Genomic DNA, 24,104 nt, shown 5'->3' with positions numbered 1-24,104 from the left:
CTTGTTTCATTTTTAAAGAATCCACTTTTTCTTGTAGTTAGCCTAAGTATTCATCTGTGGCAGTTTGGTTTTTTTAAAACCACTTATAGTTCGAGAAGCACTGTACGAGATATTGGAATACAAGATTTTGTCATTTGTAGGTGCTTATATCCCTAGAAATTATATTGTTCATTTTAGTTAAAGGTTAATATATCTTTTGACATCCTGGAATTTTTACATTAACAGGGAACTCCATTTAAATAACAACCTGTTACGAGTTCTACCTTTTGAGCTGGGAAAACTGTTTCAGTTGCAGACTTTAGGCCTGAAAGGTATGGCTTCCATGTTTGTGCTTCTTACTATGTATGTCTTTAAAGAATCTAGAAACTCCTTTTCTTGGGGGATTGTTTTTCCTGTAGGCTCACTTTTAACCAGATTTTTTAATCAGTTTCTTAGATGTAGTCCATTGGTTTTCCTTCTTATCTGTAGACTGTATACTACTCTTTGTATTCTTTTGCTCCTAGACCAACCTTGCTTATTTAGCTTCTGTTTTCATCAACTCTGTTCTGATGATACATTTTTGAGGCCTTACTTTATTTTGTCATATTAAAAACAGCTTTTTTCTTGAAAAACAGTACAGTACAGTACTGTAGAAACAAGAAATAGAAATTTTTGGTTCCTTTGGACCTGTTGATGAAGAACATTGAACATAATATTTTAAAACTTGATTTATGAGGGCTTGATTAATGTGTTAGAAATTAGGAGCATGATTAATCCAATAAAAATATTAGGAAATATATGAATATATTTTTAAAAATTTATTTATTTGAAAGGCAGAGTTATAGAGAGGGGGATAGACAGATTTTCCATCTGCTGCTTCACTCCTCAGATGGCCTCAACAGCTGAAGCTGGGCTAGTCTGAAGCCAGGAACCAGGAGCTTTCTCTGGGTCTCCCATGTGGGTACAGGAGCACAAGGACTTGGACTATCCTCTGCTGCTTCTCCAAACACATTAGCAGAGAGGTGGATCAGAAGTGGAGCGGCCCAAATCTGAACTGGTGCCTTTATGGAATGCTAGCATTGCTCGTGATCACTTTACCCGTACACTACAACACCAGTCCTAGGAAAATGATCCAAGATCAGAAGTAAATTTTTTTTTAAAAGAGTGACAGAAAGAAGGAGAGATAGTAAGATCTTCTGTTGAGTGGTTCACTCCCCCAAATGACCCCAAAGAGCCAGGGTTGGGTTAGGCCAAAGGCAGAAACTCACTTCTGACCCAGCTCTCTGTTTGTGGCCTGGGAAAGCAGTGGAAGATGACCCAAGTGTTTGGACCCCTGCACCTGTGTGGGAGAGCAGCTCCTGGCTCCTGGCTTCAGATTGGCACAGCTCCAGTCATTGCAGCCATCTGGGGAGTGAACCAACAGATGAAGGACCGCTGTCTCTCGCTCTCACTCTCACTTTCTCTTTCTCTGCCTCTGTCTCTAACTCTGCCTTTCAAATAAATCTTTTTTAAAAAAGGGAATTTCAGAGAGCAAACAGATGTAGGAAGAAATGCACCACTGAGCTTGGATGCACTTACGAGAAGGGGCATAAAGCTGTTTGGGAATGGTTTTCAGTGTATAAAGACCTTAGAGAGCAGAAGCACAGGATCATAAGGAGTCATCTCTAATGCCTTTGGCACTGGGAAGTAGGGACAGCAGCATCTGTGGAGGTTTCTTCAGATTGTGCTGCTTAACTAGCTGACAAGCTTTCATTTGACTCCATTTTCTCGAGATGGGCTTTAACAAAGGGTCCTGGTGACTTCCGTGTTACGAGTGAGCCTGTCTCACAGGATCGTGACTAACAAGTGTAAGGGCTATGTCGGACTAAAGAACTGTGCTTGTGTGATGCTCTTGGAACTTGTCTGCAAAAACATACTTGGCATTTAGAGCAGCACAGTTTTTCCTTTCTAATTCTTAGAGTCTAGAATCTTGAAACTGAAAGAGTATGTAAAAGTCAAACCAACTTTGCTGATTTTCCCATCCGTGTAATGCAGCTTGGAAGAATGTTTAGCTACTTCATTGGATGGGGCATTTTACCCTCCGTAGCTCTTAAGATTCACCTTCCTTTTCTGTCCTGAGTTGCTATCCCTTGTCCTCATTCTGCCTTTCAGTCTAGTCTTTCATAAGAGAATAGGAAAAAGCTGCTTTTTTCCCCTGGGCTGTACTTGTTACTATATACCATACTCTGATTTTTATTCATTGTATGATTACAGTCTTCTACCACTTTATCTGTCTTCCTTAATCTGTAAAATTTATTTGGTATTCCTTTTTTTTTTTTTTTTTTTTTTAAGATTATTCATTTGAAAGGCACAGTTATGGTGGGGGTGGGGGGGAGAGATATTGATTGATTTTCCGTTCGTTGGTTCACTCCCCAAGTGGCTGCAGCTGCCAGAGCTGGGCTGATATGAAGTCAGGAGCCAAGAGCTTATTCCTGATCTCCCATGTAGGTAGCAGGAGCCCCAGCTCTTGGGCCATCTTCTGTTGCTTTCCCAGGTGCATTAGCAAGGAGCTGAGTTGAAAGTGAATTGGCTGGGACTCAAACTGGCACCCATAGGGATGCCAGCTCCGCTGGTGGTGGCTTTACTCACTTTACCACAGTACTGGCCCCATTTGATGTTTCTTGAAATGGAGCTGTAACATCCCCAATCACATGCACAGCACTTGTGTAGGGATTTTTCTGTTTGAACACTGCTGCACACGGGGGATCATCCTGAGAATCCTCTCGTCCATACATATAAATAACCGAGTTTGCTTTTATTTTTGGCACTTACAAAAGAGTTATTGAAGTGACAGATGTTTTGTGACTCTGGGATTTTTTTCCCCCTTCCTTAATACATTAATTTCTAAACCAAGCCTGCCCTATCTTGTTATTTTATTCAGAAAGGATTTTAAAAAACTTAAGGGCCAGACTACAACTGTAGTATTTGTAGCATTCTTGAATTTTGATTCTCTGATTCATTATACTTTCTGTTTTTATAATCTCTCTTGCCACCCCTTGACCCAGTCTAGTTTCACTTGCTTTTTTTTTTTTTTTTTTTTTTTCTTTTGAGAGGGAGGGAAAGAGGGAGAGAGATCCTCTGTCTGTGGGTTCACTCCCTAGATGGCTGCTATGGCCTGAGCTAGGCCAAAGCCAGGAACTAGTGGCCTCTTCCCAGTCTCCCTCACAGTGGCAGGGACCCAAACACTTGGGCCATCTTCTGCTTCTCTCCAGCCATCATCAGGGAGCTGTATTAAGAAATGGAGCAGCCGGGACACAAACTAGCACCACATGGGATGTCGGCGTTGCAGGCGGCAGCCTTAGCCGCCATGCTACAATGCTGGCCTCTTCACTTGCTTTTGATCATTATAAATATCTGTGCTGTTGAAACTGTTGGTGAGGCTCATGGCCACCACTACCAGGGCACTTCTAGATGATAGCTCTCTATTAATAGTTTTTAGGTACTTCTGTGGAACATGGCACAAATCATTTTACTCATCATGTCAAAAAAACAAAAATTTCTGTAATGTTATAGATGATCTGATAATTGTACATTTTTCAGTTTTGAAATATTTTAGTACTTTGTCTTGGTTTTCATTTTGCCTATTTAAAAATATTTTCAGGAAATCCACTTACACAGGCTATCTTGAACCTCTATCAAGAACCTGATGGAACAAGAAGGTTACTGAACTATTTGCTTGATAATTTGTCAGGTACTGCAAAAAGAAGTAAGTGGTCATTTATTTAAGCCTTTTTATTAGGAAGACGTGTAAGAATATTGTTTTAATTCTATGTTTTCTGTTCAACTAGTTTCAGCAGAACATCCACCTCCACGATCTTGGATTATGTTACAAGAACCAGACAGAACAAGGCCAACTGGTTGGTAGCTTAATTTTATTTTAAAGATTATTTCTTTATTTATTTGAGATGCAGAATTTACAGACAGATGGAGAGACAGAAAGGTCTTCCATTCTCTGGTTCACTCCAAATGGTCGCAAAAGCTGGAGCTGGGCAGATTAGGAGCCAAGAGCTTCTTCCAGGTCTTCCACGTGGGTGCAGGGGCCCAAATAATTTGGCCATCTTCCACTGCTTTCCCAGGCTGTTAACAGGGAGCTGTATCAGAAGTGGAGCAGGCAGGACTTAAACCAGCACCCACCTAGGATGCCAGCACTGCAGGTAGAGGCTTAGTCTGCTATGCCACAGCACTGGCCCCTTGGCTGTATTTTTAAATTTATTTAATTAATATTCTTGGCAAAATTTAAATTATAGGCAACATTAAAATAGAATGCTTGAGGCCGGTGTTGTGGCTCAATAGGCTAATCTTTTGCCTGTGGTGCCAGCACACTGGGTTCTAGTCCCAGTTGGGGCGCTGGATTCTGTCCTGGTCGTTCTTCTTCTGTCCAGCTCTCTGCTGTGGCCTGGGAGTAGTGGAGGATGGCCCATGTCCTTGGGCCCTACACCCGCATGGGAGACCAGGAGAAGCTCCTGGCTTCGGATCAGCTGGTGCGCCGGCTGCAGCGGCCATTGAAGGGTGAACCAACGGAAAAGGAAGACCTTTCTGCTCTCTCACTGTCTACTCTGCCTGTTGAAAAGAAAAAAAAAAAAAGAATGCTTGAGATTGATTTGGTCTAGGAGATAATAATACTTTATTCTAGATCATCTGTGCTCTAAATATAGTTATGGGAAGTATTTTATAAAGCAGTACTTTTCAAAGGGAGGTAATTTTGTCCCCCAAGGGACTTCTGGCAATATCAGGTGACAGTTTTGGTGGTCGCAGCTGGAGGAATCCATTGGCATCTGATGGGTAAAGGCCAGGGAGGCTACCCAACATCCTCTAGTGCACAGCACAGTTTCCCCACACCAAAGGCTTCACCCACTCAGAACATAAGTAGTCCTGTTGAAGCCCTGCAGTCTATAAAGTATTGGTCTGTGATAATTCTCCTTTTTTGTATGAGTTAACATCACATAGTTGCTTTAAGGAAGAAAACTAGACATGCCTATTAAGGAAGCTTAATAATGTGTCAAGTTTCCACAATGCCTGGAGGAGGGGGTATGGAAATTAGGAATGTTAGTCTTAGAGAGTAAAGGACCCAGCATCTTAGTCTTTTTAGCTTCCAAACATTCTGCACCTACCATTCTAATTTGTTCATCATCTCTCCTCCTTATGTTATCCCCCTTGTCTGGCATACGATAACTGTTCAGAGAACTTAAATTAAATAATAAAGTAAAACTTAATATTTACATGAAGGTTTTACTGAAATTACATTTTTGTTTTCTGTCACGTGTGTGAATAAGTAAAGTTATTTTTCCTACAGCCTTGTTTTCTGTCATGTGCTATAATGTTCTTTGTGATAAATATGCGACCCGGCAGTTATACGGCTATTGTCCATCATGGGCATTAAATTGGGACTACAGGAAAAAGGCCATTATTCAAGAAATCTTGAGCTGCAATGCTGATATCATAAGCCTTCAGGTAAGTCGTACAGAAGTTGTATAAATAAATAGCATAAATTCCTCAGCATTAATAAAGCAAGGTTCAGGTATACTGGTAGAAGTACATGGGCACATTTGAAGTCATAGCTTCAATGGTTCTTAAAATACTGCCTATTTTCTTCTTTTATTGAACTTTTTTTTTTTTTAAAGATTCTATTGATTTATATGAGAGGCAGAGTTACAGACAGAGAGAGGGAGACACAGAAAGGTCTTCCATCCACTGGTTTCATTCCCCCAAATAGCCGTAACAGCCAGAGCTGGAAGCCAGCAGCCTCCAGGTCTTCCATGTGGATACGAGGGCCAAAGTACTTGAGTCATCTTCTGCTGCTCTCCCAAGCCATTAGCAGAGAGCTGGATTAGAAGAGCAGCAGTCTCGACACAAACTAGCTGTACCTGCTTCGGTTTGTAGCCCAGCACTGCCAAAGCAAATAGGTTAAGCTGGGTTATAATCATTTGCTCTGACAGCTAAATACTCACCTTCTGTCTCACTCCAGTGTCCCTATACACTTTTTTAATTGAATGGCAAAGTCATTAAAATTGTGATATTGCCAAGGTATAATTTTGCCTTGTCATCAGAATAATTAGGGCATAGTGGTCAAAGGATCAGACCTAGCATGTGCTATCATTGGGTTTCCATTACTTCTTTCGTAAGGACATGTGAAATCCTGGGCAAGTCGCTTTCTCCTCATGGATCTGAAGTTGTGATCTGTGAAGCTCTGTTCAACTCTTGATTCTTAGTTCACATTGGTTTGACATTTATAGGCATATATGATTGTCCATTCCTTACTCCTGAACAGTAGGGAATTGACCCTGGCAACTAGTATCTGTAAAACGACAAGTAGATATTCAAGTTTCGTTGAAATGATATTACATTTTTTAGTTTACAGATCTGTCCTTTGGAGTTACTTCAGGCTCTCAAACTATTCATATAAAGTTAGTACCTAGAACTGATTTTTGTCTTGTGTAATAACTTTGCCATTTACCATTTTTCAGGAGGTTGAAACGGAACAGTATTACAGTTTCTTTCTGGTAGAACTGAAAGAACGTGGGTATAATGGATTCTTTAGTCCTAAGTCTCGAGCTAGGACAATGTCAGAACAAGAAAGAAAACATGTTGATGGTTGTGCAATATTCTTCAAGGTAGAAAAGTAAGTCATCTTAAAACTTTTTTTATAAAGATTTATTTATTTATTTCTGGGGTGGGGAACCTTTTTTCTGCCAAGGGCCATTTGGATATTTATAGTACCATTCATGGCCCATTAAAAAAATTTTTTTTTTTAATTAAAGACTGATTTATTTATTTGAAAGGCAGAGAGACAGAAGTCTTCCATCTGCTGGTTCACTTCCCAAATGGCCACAACGGCTGGAGGTGGACTTGATCTGAAGGCAGGGTCCAGGAGCTTCTTCCGGGTCTCCCAAGCAGGTGCAGGGACCCAAGGACTTGGGCCATTTTCCACTCTTTTCCCAGGCCACAGCAGAGAGCTGGATCCTAAGTGGACCAGCTGGTACTCAAGTCGGCGCCCATATGGGATGCGGGCACTGCAGGAGGTGGCTTTACCTGCTACACCACTGTGCAGGCCCCCTGGGCCATAAAAATATCAGCAATTAGCCTGCTATAGATTTACTGAATTTCAAGTCCCGCCTATGATTGCCTTGGGAGGGTCAGACCAAATGATTTTGTAGGCCAGACCGTTGATTTATTTGAAAGGCAGAGTGACAGAGAAGGCACTCCCCAAATGCCTGCAAAAGCTGGGACTAGACAAGGTGGAAGCCAGGAGTCTAGAACTCCATTCTGGTCTCCCTCATGAGCTGATCATTATCTGTTGCTTTTCCAGGCACATGAGCAGGAAGCTGGATCAGAAGAGAAGCTGGTGCTCAGCTTGGCACTCTGATATGGGGTCATGGCATTGCAAGCAGCAACTTAACCTGCTGTACCACAATGTCAGCCCCTTCATCTTGTTTTCTAAAAAGAAAAAAGTTCTCAAGGGTCATTATTTGATAAATAACAGAAATTTATTACTCAAGAAAACAATGCTATTGATTTAGGGGTGTATTTTTTGCCTTCTTAAAAAAGATTTATTTATTGGGGCCCTCATTGTGGCATAGTGGGTAAAGCTGCTGCCTACAATGGCAGCATCTCTTATGGGTGTATTAGTGTCCTTCCTGGCTGCTTCACTTCATCCAGCTCCCTGCCAATGGCCTGGGAAAAATAGCAAAAGATGGCCTGACTGAAGCTCCTGGGTTTGGTCTGGCCCAGTCCTGGCCATTGTGGCCAACTGGGGAGTGAACCAGGAGATGGAAGATCTCTCTGTATCTCCCTGTCTGCAACTGAAGTTTTCTAATAAATAAGTCTATTTTATTTTAAAGATTGACTTGTTTATATATTTGAAGAGTGGAGTGAGAGAGAGAGAGGGATCTTCCATCTGCTGGTTCACTTCCTAAATGGCTGCAGCAGCTGGGGCTGGGCTAAAGCCAGGAGCCAAGGAATCCCTACATTTCTCCCACCTGAGTAGCAGGAACTAAAGTAGTTGGACTATCATCCACTGCATCCCAGGTGCTTTAGCAGGACGCTGAATCAGAGTGGAGTAGCCCAGACTTAAACTGGTGATCTGATATTGGATGCAGGCTTCCAAAGTGGTAGTTTATACTGCCATACCACCACACTTGCCCTGAGTTTGTTTTTATGTATTAAAAATAACCTTGTTTTGCAGAGATGTTTAAAGTGCTGCTGTTTCTTCAGGTGTTTACTAGGATTTAACTCCAGTTGTTAATTGTAACTAACCATGTAGTTAACATTCCTCTAGGATGGTAGAGGGATTCCTAAACCCATATTTTGGGAAACAATTGTTTAAAAATTACAAAATGGGATATACCAGTATTGAAATCTAAAAAGAAGATGACTACATTATCTTATAAGATTTTAAAAAAGTTATAAAGATTTTTTTTTTTTTTTTTTTTTTTTTTTTTGGACAGGCAGAGTGGATAGTGTGAGAGAGAGACAGAGAGAAAGGTCTTCCTTTTCCCGTTGGTTCACCCTCCAATGGCCGCCGTGGCTGGCGCGCTGCGACCAGCACATTGCGCTGATCCGAAGCCAGGAGCCAGGTGCTTCTCCTGGTCTCCCGTGCGGGTGCAGGGCCCAAAGACTTGGGCCATCCTCCACTGCACTCCCGGGCCACAGCAGAGAGCTGGCCTGGAAGAGGGGAAACCGGGACAGAATCCGGTGCCCCGAACGGTACTAGAACCCGGTGTGCCGGTGCCGCAAGGTGGAGGATTAGCCTATTGAGCAGCGGCGCCGGCCAAAAAAGTTATAAAGATATTTCAAGGTGTTATTTGTGTTGGTCACAAACTGAGAAGAGCTTTAAATGGATGTGGGATACTTGATAATAGTTTGGAAGGTTTTCCAAAATTTGATTTAAGTGGTAATCTGTTAAGGGAGTTTGAGTAGCTACATTTCCCACATAGTTTTGGTAATCCCAATTTATGTTTGTGTGTGTGTGTGTGTGTGTGTGTTTGTTTTTGTTTTAGATTTACCTTGATTCAGAAACACACTGTTGAATTTAATCAGCTAGCAATGGCAAATTCAGAAGGGTCTGAAGCTATGCTGAACAGAGTCATGACAAAAGATAACATTGGAGTTGCAGTACTACTAGAACTTCGGAAGGAATTGATTGAAATGTCATGTGAGTGATCCTTTCACTTCCTGGAAAATTGACCTCCAAAATTTAGTAGTTTTGACTAGACATCTTCAAAATGAATAGAAAACAGAAGTTTTATTTATACATTAATGGTCTTCTATAACACCTGAAGAAACTCAGTGAGAATTCTTTTTAAAATCATACCTCTATTGCTCCGCATCAGAGCTTAAGATGAGGAAGCATTGCACAGAAAAGTATTATTTGCTTTCAAGAATTTTTTTTAATTTATTTTTTTATTTTTTATTTTTGACAGGCAGAGTGGACAGAGAGAGAGAGACAGAGAGAAAGGTCTTCCTTTTGATGTTGGTTCACCCTCCAACGGCCGCCGAGGCCGGCTGCAGCGCGCCGATCTGAAGCCAGGAGCCAGGCGCTTTTCCTGGTCTCCCATGTGGGTGCAGGGCCCAAGGACTTGGGCCATCCTCCACTGCACTCCCGGGCCACAGCAGAGAGCTGGCCTGGAAGAGGGGCAACCGGAACAGAATCCGGCGCCCCAACCGGGACTAGAACCCGGTGTGCCGGCACCGCAAGGCGGAGGATCAGTCCATTGAGCCACGGTGCCGGCTTTCAAGAATTTTTCACATAAAAGAAATACTGATGTAAATGCTGATTTAAATAACTGCTCAGGGATAAGAGCTCCATATACTTCCACAGTTCCTTGGTAACAAGGAGACTGTGTAAGCTGACTCCTCATCTATTCACTGTTTTAGTTTTGGTTACATGGACCACTTACCAGGTACTAAAAGTACAGTTAGAGTGACCATCATTTGATATCTGAAATGGTAGTCACTTGAGGAACAGTTTCACTGGGGATATTTAATTTAAAGATAAGAAAGATAAGAGCTTAATGGTTATTTGAAATACATTTAAGAAAGAGAGTTTAGATTTACTTTTGTGAAGCTTGATTTAGGACATCTGAGCTAAGGCCAAAAGTTTTAAGCAGACAGAACTGTTTAAAAAACGAGAATTGTTCCAAATAGAATGAGTCCTGTGCTGAAAGTGTCAAGCAAGGGTTTTGGAGTGTTTCTCAAGTTTATGGTGGGTCATATTCGTTTGTCAGTTGGGAAATTCTTAGGTACATTTGAGGGTCCTTTTGTGTTCTGAGACTGAGATATCAATTCCTCAGACTCTAAGAAAATATGGGCTGATGGGCAGGTTTTGTCTGTTTTCTTTTTATCTAATGTAGCTGGAAAGGCACATCTTGGAACAGAGAAGCAACTCATTCTTGTGGCGAATGCTCATATGCATTGGGATCCAGAGTACTCCGATGTGAAGTTGGTACAAACTATGATGTTCCTCTCTGAAGTGAAGAACATTATTGATAAAGCCTCTCGAAGCTTGAGATCTAATGTACTGGGAGAATTTGGAACTATTCCACTTGTGTTATGTGCAGACCTTAATTCTTTGCCAGACTCTGGTGAGAAAAGAATCTTACTTTATATGAATGCTTTTTTGACTTACAATGTTTTCATAATGCATTATTGCCGACAATTCCAAGTTCAGTCAAAATGAAAATTTAACTTTTAGTGGCAGCTGTGATTAGGTTTTTTTTATTTTTATTTTTTTATTTTTATTTTTTTTTATTTTTTGACAGGCAGAGTGGACAGTGAGAGAGAGAGACAGAGAGAAAGGTCTTCCTTTGCCGTTGGTTCACCCTCCAATGGCCGCCGCGGCCGGCGCGCTGCGGCCGGCGCACCGCGCTGATCCGATGGCAGGAGCCAGGAGCCAGGTGCTTTTCCTGGTCTCCCATGGGGTGCAGGGCCCAAGCACCTGGGCCATCCTCCACTGCACTCCCGGGCCACGGCAGAGGGCTGGCCTGGAAGAGGGGCAACCGGGACAGAATCCGGCGCCCCGACCGGGACTAGAACCCGGTGTGCCGGCGCCGCTAGGCGGAGGATTAGCCTAGTGAGCCGCGGCGCCGGCCCTGTGATTAGGTTTTAAAATGTTTGGTATGTGGGATGTAGAGACTGTCTTTGAAAATGGGATGGCATTATGGAGACTGAGGAGAAAGGATATTAATCACCATTGATAATTTGAAATAACTTGGTAAAGAACACAGAGTTGTATTTTGTAAATCATACATAATCCAGACTCTGAAAAAATTAAGACTATTTCTTTGTAATTTCAGCATGTGGAAATATAAGTTTGATGACTTGATTAGAATACACCTTAAGGGGAAATTGAGATTGTTTATTTATATAAATTGTCAGTCAAGTGATTTTAACCAAAAAAAGAGCAAGAATCTTTATAATCACAAAGTAGAATTAAAAAATAAAAAAGCCTGATTTTGGTACGGTTCCATAGATGGTACAGAGAATATATATCATAGTCCTTATAATATCAAATTATTCTTTTTTTATTTTAGTATGAAGTCCTTGCTTATATTCATTCACACAAGAATACTTTTGCTTGAACTTGCATGCATGCATAAATACATACATTCATGTTTGGAATAAATAGCATATAATTGGCATAGATAAAAGCCATTAAAAAGAAAAAACTACGTCAAAATTTGTTTTCAGGGAAAACACAAGTGTCTGAAATCTGACATTACATAATCTGTCACATCACATTGAAAGATTGGAGATTATTGCCACTGAAACAATTGAGGATTATCTCTTGTCTATTTCTCTACCTATGTATAGCTATAAAATACCTAAGGGACAAGACAATCTTTTTTTTTTTTTTTTTTTTTTTTTGAAGATTTTATTTATTTATTTGAAAGAGCCATGCAGAGGGAAGAGAGGCAGAGAGAGAGAGGTCTTTCATCCACTGGCTCACTCCCCAATTGGCCGCAACGGCTGGAGCCATGCCGATCTGAAGCCAGGAGCTTCTTCCGGGTCTCCCATTCGGGTGCAAGGGCCCAAAGTCTTGGGCCATCTTGTACTGCTTTTCCAGGCCAAAGCAGAGAGCTGAATCGAAGAGGAGCAGCCAGATCTCGAACTGGTGCCCCTATGGGATGCCTGCGCTTCAGGCCAGGGTGTTAACCTACTGAGCCACATGCTGGCCCCATGGGACAAGACAGTCTGTATACACCTAAGTACACCTAAGACCCATTTGAAAATACAGTTTTTTGTTTGTTTGTTTGTTTTTTTGGACAGGCAGACTGAGAGAGACAGAGAGAAAGGTCTTCCATTTCTGTTGGTGCACCCCCAAATGGCTGCTGCAGCTAGCGCGCTGCGGCTACCGCGCTGCGCCAATCCGAAACCAGGAGCCAGGTGCTTCCTCCTGGTCTCCCATGTGGATGCAGGGCCCAAGCACTTGGGCCATCCTCCACTGCACTCCCGGGCCACAGCAGAGAGCTGGACTGGAAGAGGAACAATGGGGACAGAATCCGGCGCCCCAACTGGGACTAGAACCCGGTGTGCCGGCGCCGCAGGCAGAGGATTAGGCAAATGAGCTGCAGCGCCGGCCAGAAAATACAGTGTTTTGATAGCAACCATGAGAAATATATTTGATTTTTGCTAACTAATTATTAAAATTAAAATATTTTCATATGGGGCAGACATTTGGCCTGGTGGTAAAATGAGGCTTAGAACTCAATAAATAAAGACCCACATCCCATGTTGGAGTGCCTGTTTCATCCATGCACTAGCTTCCTGTTAGTATTTACCCTAGGAGATAGCAGATGATGCTCAGGCTTTTGGGTCCATGCTACCCCATGGGAAGCCTGGATGGCTCCTGGTCCAGCCCCAGCTGTTGGCGGTCTGTGAACATTTGGGAAAGTGAACCAGTAGATAGAAGATACCTCTCTTTCTCACTCTTCCGCTCAAAATACAATGAAAATTTAAACCGGTAAAGCTGCCGCCTGCTGCACCAGCATCCCATATGGGCACTGGTTCAAGTCCCAGCTGTTGCTCTTCTGATCCAACTCCCTGCTAATGAGCCTGGGAAAGCAGTAGAAGATGGTCCAGTGGCTTGGGCCTCTGCACCCATGTATGTGGAAGACCCAGAAGAAGCTCCTGGCTTTGGACTGGCCTTGCTCTGGCTATTGCAGCCATTTGGGGAATGAATCAGTGGATGATGTGTCTCTCCCTCCCTCTCTGTAACTCTGCCTTTCAAGTAAATAAATAAATAAATTTTTAAGCCTATTTTATGCACATAATATCAGGCCCTGTTTTTTATTTTTTAAACCTTTTATTTGAAAGGCAAAGAAATGGAGACACACAGAGGTATTTCATTGGCTGGTTTACCCTTAAATGTCAGTAACAGCTAGGGCTGGGCCAGGCTGAAGCCAAGAACCTGGAACTCATTCTATGATTCCCATGTGGGTTTAAGAGACACAAGTACTTCAGCCATTCCTGCTGCCTTCCAGAGTGCAGATTAGCAGGAAGCTGGAATTGGAAGTGGAACCAGAACTCAAACCCAGGCACTCTTAAATGGGTGCAGGCATCTCAAGTGGTGGCTGAATTGCTGAGCCAAATGCCCATCCCTAACTGCATTCTCTTCCAGAGTTCTAGTGTTGAGCCATATACCAAGTAAATAATTTAGTATAAATAGACACCTGTGTACTAAGACGACAATTGTGGTGATAACTTTTAATTCGTTTAAAGTGAAAACAACCTGAATTTTCAAAAATAAGGAACTAGTTTAGCAGGCACTGTACCTTATTATGTAGCCATTAAAGAAAAATAATAGGAAAGTGTACCTGCTCATGTGATACAGTTTTAAATGAAAAAAAAAAAAATATATATATAAAATATTCAGTGTACTAAAACAAGTTTAGACAGAGTCTGGCAAAGTTTTTAAAAGAAAACTTGTAGGGGCCAGCCCTGTGGTATGGTAGGTTAAGGGCACCGCTGTCCCACATGGGCGCTGGTTCGTGTCCAGCTGCTCCTCTTCTGATATAGAGATGGCCCAAGTGCTTGTGCCCCTGCACCCACATGGGAGACCCAGAAGAAGCTCCTGGCTCCTGGCTTCGGCCTGGCCTAGCTCCAGCCATTGTGGCCGTATGGATATAAGACCTCTTTCTCTGTCTTTCCCTCTGTCTGTAACACTGCCTCTCAATAAATCTAAAGAAAAAGAGAAACATTATAGAAAGTGGGAATATTTATACTATTGCATGATCTTTTAAATTGCATCTTGTGCCCTGTATATTGTACTTGATAATGAAAAAGTATATTTCTTTTTATTTTAGGTGTTGTAGAATATTTGAGCACTGGTGGAGTAGAAACAAATCATAAAGACTTTAAGGAACTGAGATACAATGAAAGTCTTACAAACTTCAGCTGTAATGGGAAGAATGGAACAACCAACGGAAGGATCACTCACGGTTTCAAGTTAAAGAGTGCCTATGAGAGTGGCCTGATGCCTTACACGAATTACACATTTGATTTCAAGGTGTGTCCTGAGATTGGCAAGCTTATAAAACCTCAGCTAACCAGCAAGCCCTCTAACTTCTGGATGTCTTTAAAATGGGGGTATGGGAGTGGGCATTTAGCTTAGCAGTTACGATGATGTGTCGCACATAAGAGCAACTGGGTTCTAGTCCAAGCTCCTAACTTTGATCCTGCTAATGCAAACCCTTGAAAGCAGTGGTGATGGCGCAGGTAGTTGATTTCTTGCTACTCATGTGGGATACCTGGATTGAATTCCTTGCTTTGGCACTGGCTAGTATAAGCATTTGGGAAGTGAACCAATAAAATAGGAGTAAACAGGGGGCTCTGTCTCTGCTTCTCAAAAAATAAAACAGTGGATATATGTTCAGACTGGAATTAAACAATCTTAAATTTGTCGACAGCAATATTCTTCTGTTAGTCTTCTGTAGAATACCTTACTAGCAGTTGGATATGCTGTACAGTGTTATCTAATTTAGTATCATTTGGGGTGAGGTGTTGCTTCTATTATATTTTAATTTAACCAAAACTGTACTCCTTTGAAAGATAGCATATGGTTTCTTTAGCTATTCAGAGATTTTTATTGTTTTAATATTTAATTTACTTCAAAAGGAGAGGGAAAGAGACATACAAGAGAGAGAAGACCCTTGGTTTACTTTCCAAATGCCTGTAACAGTGGGGCTGGGCTCTCCTCTCCCTCTCTGTCCCCCTTTCCCTCTCTCTCTTTTAGCTCTGTCTTTCAAATATATAAATCTTAAAAAAAATTCAGATGGGAAGAAGAATGCTTTGTTTTGTTGCATTTGACCTTTGAAGGGATCATTCCATTTGTATAGTACTAGTAAGTTTCTTTTTACTTTTCTTTTTATTAACCCAACCTAACATAATGGTAAGGCTGTGTCTTTGAAAACATTAAGTATTTTGGTATTAATCCTATGTGGGGCTTTGTCTTTTTCTTGTTGTTTTTCAGGGTATAATTGACTACATCTTCTATTCTAAACCTCAGCTGAACACGTTAGGCATCCTGGGACCTTTGGACCACCATTGGTTAGCTGAGAATAATATCAGCGGCTGCCCACACCCTCTCATCCCCTCTGACCACTTCTCACTTTTTGCACAACTGGAGCTCTTACTGCCTTTCCTGCCCCAAGTTAATGGCATTCACCTTCCTGGCAGGAGGTAGTCAAGTACCTTCAGAGGACAACCTCAGTTTTACTTGTAAACTCGTGAAAATCTGATGATGGGAGTGAGGTATGGCCACTAGGGATTGTTTTGGTTTTTTTCTTAATGATGATTTGAAATTTCAATCTGATTACTTTGTAAGGATTTAGTATGAAAGCCAGGTGCTAGCAACAGACAAATTCTGAGCCCAATATGCTTTATATACTGCTAGACAGGGATTGGTGTGTTTGCACCTATCTTTAATTTGTTACAAGTAATTTTCCTGTTTCTTCTATCCAGTATATTTTCATGCCTTGAAATAGGAAAATGTTTGAACAGCATATTCTCTTTGCACAGAAATCTGTAGCACTACTTTTTTGAGGCCAGTAGTAACATCCAGAGACCATTCTTCCATACTTTACTCCCTCCTTTTTCAGACTTGTTTGTAAAATATAGAATTGAATTTAGCCTTTATGATTGTATATGATCCACGAAGACCTGATTTATGAAATTTTTGTACTAAAATCAGATTTGAAAATGATTGTATTGTAACCTAAGGCTAAATTTTTTTTACATGTTTCATGTGTTATTATAAAGGCCAGCTTGTAAAAGAAGTTGCAACAGACTTTCTCTGCTAATGATTTGCACTGTTAGGGTTTTGTTAGCCCTTTTATACTACTTTCTTTTTAAATTGAGAACATTGCTCTTTAAATCCAAATCTTGAACCAGATGCAACTTATTCATGAATTGCTGAATTTTTATGAAAGCAATCTACCAGGACAGATAAGCTGAACAGTGTGTGATCTGTAGACATTGTGGACTGAATGTAATGGTTGATATATGTACATTCTGATATTTTTAAATCTTTAACTTTTTTAAGTTAAACAATTATAGCTGCTTGGGTACAGCTTCTTAACTCCTTTTTGAGACACTTCCTGTTCTATCTCCACTGTGCCTGCCTAAATTTATTCTCACCAAGCACTGCCTGTGCATGCAGAGAAAATCTGTGCATCTTCTTTTCTATTTTTTAAATACTATTTAACATTTGTGAGAATTTTATGAAAATGCTTTTGTATGAGCTGTGGCTTTTTTCCCATTGTGAAGCATTGAACACCATGTTTCGGAACATGTTCATAGGATGGGTCCCTGGGTCTTTCTTTGCTCACCAGACCCAAGCACTGCTTCTTGGTGTCATTGCACAGTGCTGTTTGTCACCCACAATACTACTATCATGTGAATTCTTTTTGTTATCCATGTATTCGTTAGTCTTTGTGTTTTTTTTAATCATTCCTTTTTTTAAGAAAAGTAATTTTCCATTTATGAAGCAGTATAAATTAGATGCATTTTTAAAGCAGGTCCCTAAGACAATTCTTCAGATCAATTTTGAACTAAGTCATTTTAATATGTCAACCAAGGTAAAAGTTGTATTGCACCCTGAATTTCACCCTTAGTGCCGTAGATTAGAGATTATAGCCAGCTTTAACGTTGCAAAGTTAACTTTTATACGTTCTGTTCTCATTTGTTCATTCTTCACTTGAATATCAAATGAATTTAGAGGGATCCTGGTCTAACTGCTTTTGTTTCAACTGCAGGCAGGGGAGCAAAAGAATACCATGTGAGCATTAAGGAAAAAAATGTTGAATGTTATTAGCAATTTTTATACAGAGAATGAGTCATTTTGGATAATGACTTAAAATTTTATGAAAAATGTTTAGCACTCAAATGTGCTTATTCTGTTTTTAAGAGAAAATAAAATTACATGTTGTTTAAATAAATGATTCTTTTTTTTTTCTTTGAAAAAATTCTTCAGAAGGTTTTGATCTTGAATCTTTGTCTTGGACCTGATTTTTCCTTTGAGGGTTTTTTTTTTTTTAAGATTTTGTTGTGATCGTTTTTAAATTTTTGCTTTTTAAGTTATGCTGATATCAGACACATCCAGTTTATAATCAGTACATTGAAAACCTTGGCATTAGTGATGTAGAACCAGTGCATAACTTTTTACGGGGTTTTTGGTTTTGGTTTTCTTTTTTCTTTTTCTTTTTTTTTTTTTTGGTGAAGTGTGAATAAAAGATGTGTTTACTTATTGTTTTCCTAAACACTGTGTTGGTAACGTGCATCATGACAATGTCCAGGGAGGGTGAGCCAGAGCTGGTCGGAATGACGAGACCAAGGAAGCCACTCCTGTGAGGTGCACTGTGCAGCCTCAGGTCCAGAGAGCTTCACTGAGGAGGGAGGAGCACTTACTCATCTTGTACTTGTTCATGGAAGGTGTGTTTCTTCATAGATACTGGAACGAGAGTGCACTTGTTAGATGCTAAAAGGTTTGAGCTTTACACAAGATGTTTTCATTTGTATTTGTTATTGTCTACAATTAATTTGAATTTGGGGACAGCATATTAAGGCATAATGGCATGTTGTGTCCCAAAACACCTTTTTTTTTTTTTTTTTTTTTTTTGCTTCTTCCAAGCATACTGCATTCTGTGGATCACTTTGAACAGCTTCTCCACCTTACTTGGATAGTGATAAAATGAACCAAGAGTGTAGATTAACCTTCAAAAGAAAGACTTACAGGTCTCTGGGGGATAAATGGTCACACCAAAATAGATTGTGATACTTTGTTAAGTAAGGTTTTCTGTTTTAAGTATTTTCTGTGTCCTGAATAATTTTCAATGATCCACACTCCTGAAAATGCAATAAAAACTAGTGTTTTTACAGCATAGTTTTTTTTTTTCAAAATATATGTAACAAATATATTTAATGTGTTGCCATAATGTAATCTCAGTGTTCTTGCTGGATAAATCCTCTTTATGAATCTTTTACAGAAAATTTGGGGTATGTTTTTTAAAGATCAGAAATCTGGAGGCGCACAATTCCTTGTTGTACTGTCTTGAAGAACATTTTACCGTATTGGTAATTATTTATGCTTTGAGAATTTAAATAATGTTCATCAAAATTAATTTATGGCATAATTTAAACTAAAGTTATAGAAATAAATTGATTGCAACTTTAATAGTCCAAGAAGATAGACAATGAACGTTTCCAAGCAATGTATTTCTGTTTTTATTATTTGATTTAGTGACAACCAGGAAAATTTATTATGAGTTAGCACTTTGAAAGCCGAAGATATCATTCATTTGAATGGAATGCACTTCTAAATGTTGAAATTAAAAGTTCAGAGCTCTTCTTCTAAGATTCAGGTTTTTAGTAATAATGCTCAAATTTTGTAGAGTTCCACTTTTTTTAATTAACTATTTAAACTTACAAAATTATTTTCCATAGTAAGTTTTAAGGTTATGGGTCATGTTGTATATGGACAAAAGCCAAGTTAGCCAAAACAATTAGAGCAGTTCTTTTAATGAACCTATCAAGAATATTCAGTACAAAAGTTGCAAATAATTCAAACACCTTTTAGCAGGTGTTTCTCCCCCATTCATAAGCAGTGTTTTAAGATGTTTACTTTTCTCCTTTTCAGTTACATAAATTTAATATCTACTCTGTTGAAGTAGTGTCTAAAATAGAGTTTCTAGTGCTTACTCAACATTACATTATATTGTGTAATGCACTGGACTAACTCTTGTTTACCATTCATGCAACAAAACCCAGCACGTTATCTGCACTAAGCTCAAAGAATGTCACATTGCCTAGGCAGCTCTTTGGGAGGGGGATGGGAAACTGAATATATACCATGTGGACTGGTGGTAACAAGGGCTTTTACTGTTCTTTTTGGTTTGGAACCTTCTTGGTCAAATTGTAACTAGCTAGTATTATATTTATATACAGGGTCTCTTTCTTTACCTGATGTATTTTCCTATTCATAGCCAACCAATAAATTCAGTATCTGTTTCAAATATTTTAAAAGTGTAATTTGTATAGCTATAGTACTGAAGTTTGAGAACAATAATGTTGGACAGAAGACCGCCTATTTAAAATTCTCAGTTATCTGGGACAGGGTTATAACTCACCCTTTCGAAGGGAAGAGTGGATGGGGACAGGGCCATGGTTATGGGGAAATTGTGTAAACTTATGTATCTCCTTATTGGCTGTGTTATTCTGTATAACACTCATATATCTTTGCCAAAGTTCACTTTTATATTTAGACGACTGATGGTCCTTTTACATTTAGAATTTTTGTTGTTGTTGTTACCATAATACCTCATAATATAAGAAATGGGCTCGTGTGTCTTCCTGTCTTTTGGAAGAAGGTTGACATATTTTAAATAAATGCTTTTAAATACAGTAGCAAACATTGTGTTGGGGTTATACAATTTGTTAAGTATTTTACATGTTACCTGTGTATTTTTTTGCATAAACTTTTAAAATGCGTGGCTTCCCAAGTCTTCAGATGTTGGCTTACAATTGAGAAGGAAACCTCAAGTCTGTTTGCTTTTTAGAAACTACTTCTTTAACAAATTAATGTGAATTTTTTGTAGGGCTGGAGAAAAGTCATTTAAAACCAGAAAACAATTTAGATAAAGTGAAATTGTGCTGAGATGTTCAGCTTTTTTTCCCCCCAAGATTTTATTTATTTATTTAAAAGAGTGAGAGAGAGATCTTCCATCTGTTGGCTTACTCGCCAGATGGCTACAGCAGCCAGCGCTGAGCCAGGCCAAAGCTGGGAGCCAGGAACTTCATCTGGGTTTCACACAAGGGCTCAAACACTTGGGCCATCTTCTCCTTTTCCAAGGCCATTAGCAGAGAGCTGGGAGATGTTTTAAAGTAGGCTGCTCTACCCAATCCGTCATAATCTCACCTATAAACAAGCTTCCTCTAGGTTTCCCACGTGGGTACAGGGGCCCAAGGACTTAGGCCATCCTCCCTGCTTCCCCAGGTGCATTTGCAGGGAGATGGATGGGAAGTGGAGCATCCGGGACCTGAATTAGCACCCCCAATGGGATGCCAGCATCACAGGCGGTGGACCTACCCTGCTACTCCTCAGCTCTGGCCCCAAAAAGATAGATTTTAACGTAACAGGTTTTGCGTAAGAAGAATCTTCTAGAAGGGTTATTTTGGGCTAAAATTTTAGAATTTGAGAATTACTTGGGTAAATAGATTACTTTGTTAAATAGATTGTTCCCCAAATAAGTGCCCAACTAATCTATGGCTGGGAACTGAGGAAACTGCCAGGATGTTTAACATTTGGAATCAAATGAAGTGATGTCCATTTTCTCATTTTCCTTGAACTGCAAACTTCAAATTAGTCTAATCTCCTTTAAAAGGTAGTAAATTATATTGGATTTTTGTCTTGAGAAACTGCTTCAGCAAGATCTGCAAGGGCTCTTACACCAAATACTTTCCAACCTCATTGAGAAAGTGACCCTTAATGTGTGCAGAGTCCCCTCAAGTCAGTGAAGGACAGCTTAGCCAGCTTCTGAATAGACCCCGTGAATAGAAGGACTAAGTGGTTGGCTCATTTTGGTGAATCACAGGTGTTCACCCAGTTTTCTAGGTCACATACTTATTGATTCTCATCACTGAGACACTTGGAATCGCCAGGTGCTGTATTTAGTTTGATAATAGATTGACAGGGACAGTCCCTGACTTCAGGTTACTTGCTGACCACTACAGTCTAGTGCTGTACGGGCTAAAGATACTGGCATTGCAGCACAGCAGGTTAAGCTGCTGCTTACAACTCCAGCATCCCGCATCCAGGTCACGTCTGCTCTGTTTCCTGTCCGGCTTCCTGCTAATGAATGCCCTTGGGAAGGCAGAGGAAAATGGCGCAAGTACTTGTCTGCTACCCATATGGATGGAGCCCCTAGTTTGGCCCAGATCTGACTTTTAGGATCATTTGGAAAATGAAGGTGGAAGATCCCTCTCTCTCTCCTTTCCTTCCGCCTTGGTCACTCTGTATTTCAAATGTATAAATATATTTTTAAAGGTAAACCAAGTGTGGAACAAATAAGCCTACTTGGGTCTATAAATTATTACAAGGTGACCTTTGACCTTATTTGCAGGATGATTTAGAGCTATCTTTAAACCTTTATGATATGTGTGTAGCTATTGAGCTGGATGAGATCAGAACATGAACTGGATCGCAGGGTACCTGTGGAGTGGTTGGAACACACCACCTTCTGAACCCAAACCATGTGGTAAAGTTTGAATATCTTGGCAGGAATTGTAAAGAGAGCATTGCACAGTTTTTTTGTTTGTTTTATTTTTGATAGGCAGAGTTAGAGAAAGGTCTTCTTTCTGTTGGTTCACCCCCCCCCCCCCCCAAACTGGCTGGTACGGCTGGCACACCGAGCTGATCTGAAGCCAGAAGCCAGGTGCTTCTTCCTAGTCTCTCATGTGGGTGCAGGGCCCAAGCACTTGGGCCATCCTCCACTGCACTCCCGGGCCACAGCAGAGAGCTGGACTGGAAGAGGAGCAACCGGGACAGAATCTGTGGTGCCAGTGCCGTAGGCGGAAGATTTAGCCAAGTGAGCCACATGGTGGCCCATCGCAGTTTTAAATGGGGGGGGTGGGGTGGTGTGCCAGATTTCTGTTTGGAAAAGTCACAGAGCTATGGGCGGCGTGGAGACGGGGTGAGAGAGGGAGACTTGCAGGTCAGATGAGTCATCAACTTCAGTGGACGGGGATGATGAGCTGAGAAGGGGTTATAGTGCAGTGAGATGAAAAAATAAATTTCATTGTAACAGACGCCTAGCCAAAATCACACAATAATTTCTAAAATCTGGATGCACAGAGCATGGGTTACTAAAGCTGTGTAAGTTAAAATTGCTAATTAAATTGATATTTAATTGTCATACTAGTTTTTCCAGGGTGGGCATTTGACGCAGCAGCTTAAGTTACTGCTTGTGATGCCACACACCGTGTCTGTGTTGGTTGGAGTCCCAATTGCTATGCTTCTCTCCAGCTTCCTGCTAACGCATCTCCTGGGGAGGCAGCTTATAGTGTCCAAGTGCCTGTGTCCCTCCAGTCCATGTGGGAGACTTGGCTGGAGTTCTGGACTCTTGGCCTTAGCTTAGCCCAGTCCTGGCCAGGGGCATTTTGGGAGTGAGCCAGTAGCTGAAAGATCTTTGTGTGCCTTTCAGATAAAGTGAAGAATAAGAATTCATAATTAACTTCCCTAGTTTAAAAAATGTGGACAAGTTCCTGAATGTAAATGTGCAAGTTGAGTGGAAATGCAAACCTAGCGCCACCTGTGGGAGCAGTAAACCGCAGAAGGTATGCCACAGGCTTCGGGATGAATATAGCTGCACCAGAACAAAAGAAAACCCTGTTTGTCAAATGTATACTGAATTAATGCTTCCTTCCCAGGGTTAAAATAAATTAGTCACCTGAAGTCATAAATGTCACCAGGAAGTTTTTAGGTGATGCATAACAGAATAGTAGCTGGTTTTCAGTTTAGCCAACAGTGTCCTTTGCTGGTGGTCAAAGTTTCCTTGTCTGGCTCCATTTCTTTGGAACGTAGGCGGCTTGGGTACCCGCCTCCTGTTCTGGACTCCACTGGTGTTGCAGGTTCACCTTTCATCTTCCCCGCTCCAGATTTCTGGAGAGTTTCTCCCAAGAGCTTTGGATGTTTGTGGGAATGGAATCCAGAGACCACAATCCAGAAAGACACCTCTTGCTACTTAGTGGGCCAGTTTCTAGTTCAGCTTAGTGGACAAAGATAAGAGTTTTTTTTAGGTTGTTTTTTCCTCAAAAAAGAGTACGTCAGGCATTTGCAATTACACTTCCAATTGTAATATAATTGACAAAATGCTGTGACATTTTTTCATACCCTTAATCATCGTATGTCAGCATTTCCTGACTTTGCCAGAAATCTTGTTTCAGCGACACTGAGTTAGTATCAGCCCTCCTGCCCGAGTTACCGCAGAGAATGGCTTCAGCGCAGCATCACCACGCACAAGAAAGATGTCAGACTCTCTGCTGTTCTTGTCTTTGGGTACAACTGTTCCCACCCCAGGATGTGGAGTTAAATTTCCATATTTTCATGCTACATCGAATTATTCCTCTTTGGCGGTTATGTCACCACCAGAAACAAAGCTTTTTTTTTTTTTTTTTTTTTAAATTTCCATTTTTAGAGGTTTCTTTAAAAAAACTTCAGGTCTTCCATAAAAAGTAATGTAAAATATTCCTGTTACCAATTGGCTAAATAAAATATATTTAAAGAAATCTAGCTTTCTACTTCTGCTTCCTCTTTCCCCAACATGTCATCATTTAAAAAAGTTTTTTTTTTGTTTCTTTAAGAGAGATGTCTCCCATCTCCCATTGACTGAATTTACTCCCAGATGCCTGACAGCCAGGGCTGGTCAGGCCAAGGCTGAGAGCCCAGGCTTCGTCCAGCTCTCCCGCATGGTGGGGACCTGTCACCACCTGCTGCCTCCCACGGTGTGCATTAGCAGGAAGCTGGAGTTAGGAGCTGGGAACCAAACCAGGGACTCTGACAGAGGATGTAGAGTGAGTGTGCCTGCCCCAAGTAACCA

At 40.7% G+C, this 24,104-nt stretch overlaps 1 protein-coding gene across 5 annotated transcripts in view; it reads left to right on the top strand.

Annotated features, from left to right (window-relative positions):
- Positions 1 to 19,919, top strand: part of CNOT6 (CCR4-NOT transcription complex subunit 6) — a 56,060-nt gene extending 36,141 nt beyond the window's left edge. For 4 of the 5 annotated variants that reach the window (XM_070076500.1, XM_051833809.2, XM_051833808.2 and 1 more), the window contains exons 4-12: positions 226 to 311; positions 3,620 to 3,724; positions 3,807 to 3,875; positions 5,312 to 5,469; positions 6,483 to 6,637; positions 9,015 to 9,169; positions 10,368 to 10,598; positions 14,319 to 14,521; positions 15,485 to 19,919. In XM_070076500.1, coding sequence (XP_069932601.1) covers positions 226 to 311; positions 3,620 to 3,724; positions 3,807 to 3,875; positions 5,312 to 5,469; positions 6,483 to 6,637; positions 9,015 to 9,169; positions 10,368 to 10,598; positions 14,319 to 14,521; positions 15,485 to 15,697 — 1,375 coding nt within the window. In that variant the 3' untranslated portion in view covers positions 15,698 to 19,919. The remainder of the gene's footprint in view (positions 1 to 225; positions 312 to 3,619; positions 3,725 to 3,806; positions 3,876 to 5,311; positions 5,470 to 6,482; positions 6,638 to 9,014; positions 9,170 to 10,367; positions 10,599 to 14,318; positions 14,522 to 15,484) is intronic. The other variant, XM_051833810.2, reaches the window with a different exon arrangement.
- Positions 19,920 to 24,104: the final 4,185 nt, after the last annotated feature.

The sequence above is a fragment of the Oryctolagus cuniculus genome, chromosome 6 (genome assembly GCF_964237555.1).
Source record: "Oryctolagus cuniculus chromosome 6, mOryCun1.1, whole genome shotgun sequence".
Classification (NCBI taxonomy): domain Eukaryota; kingdom Metazoa; phylum Chordata; class Mammalia; order Lagomorpha; family Leporidae; genus Oryctolagus; species Oryctolagus cuniculus.
Note: the sequence above shows the minus strand (reverse complement) of the source record. Positions and strands in the feature narration are given on the sequence as shown.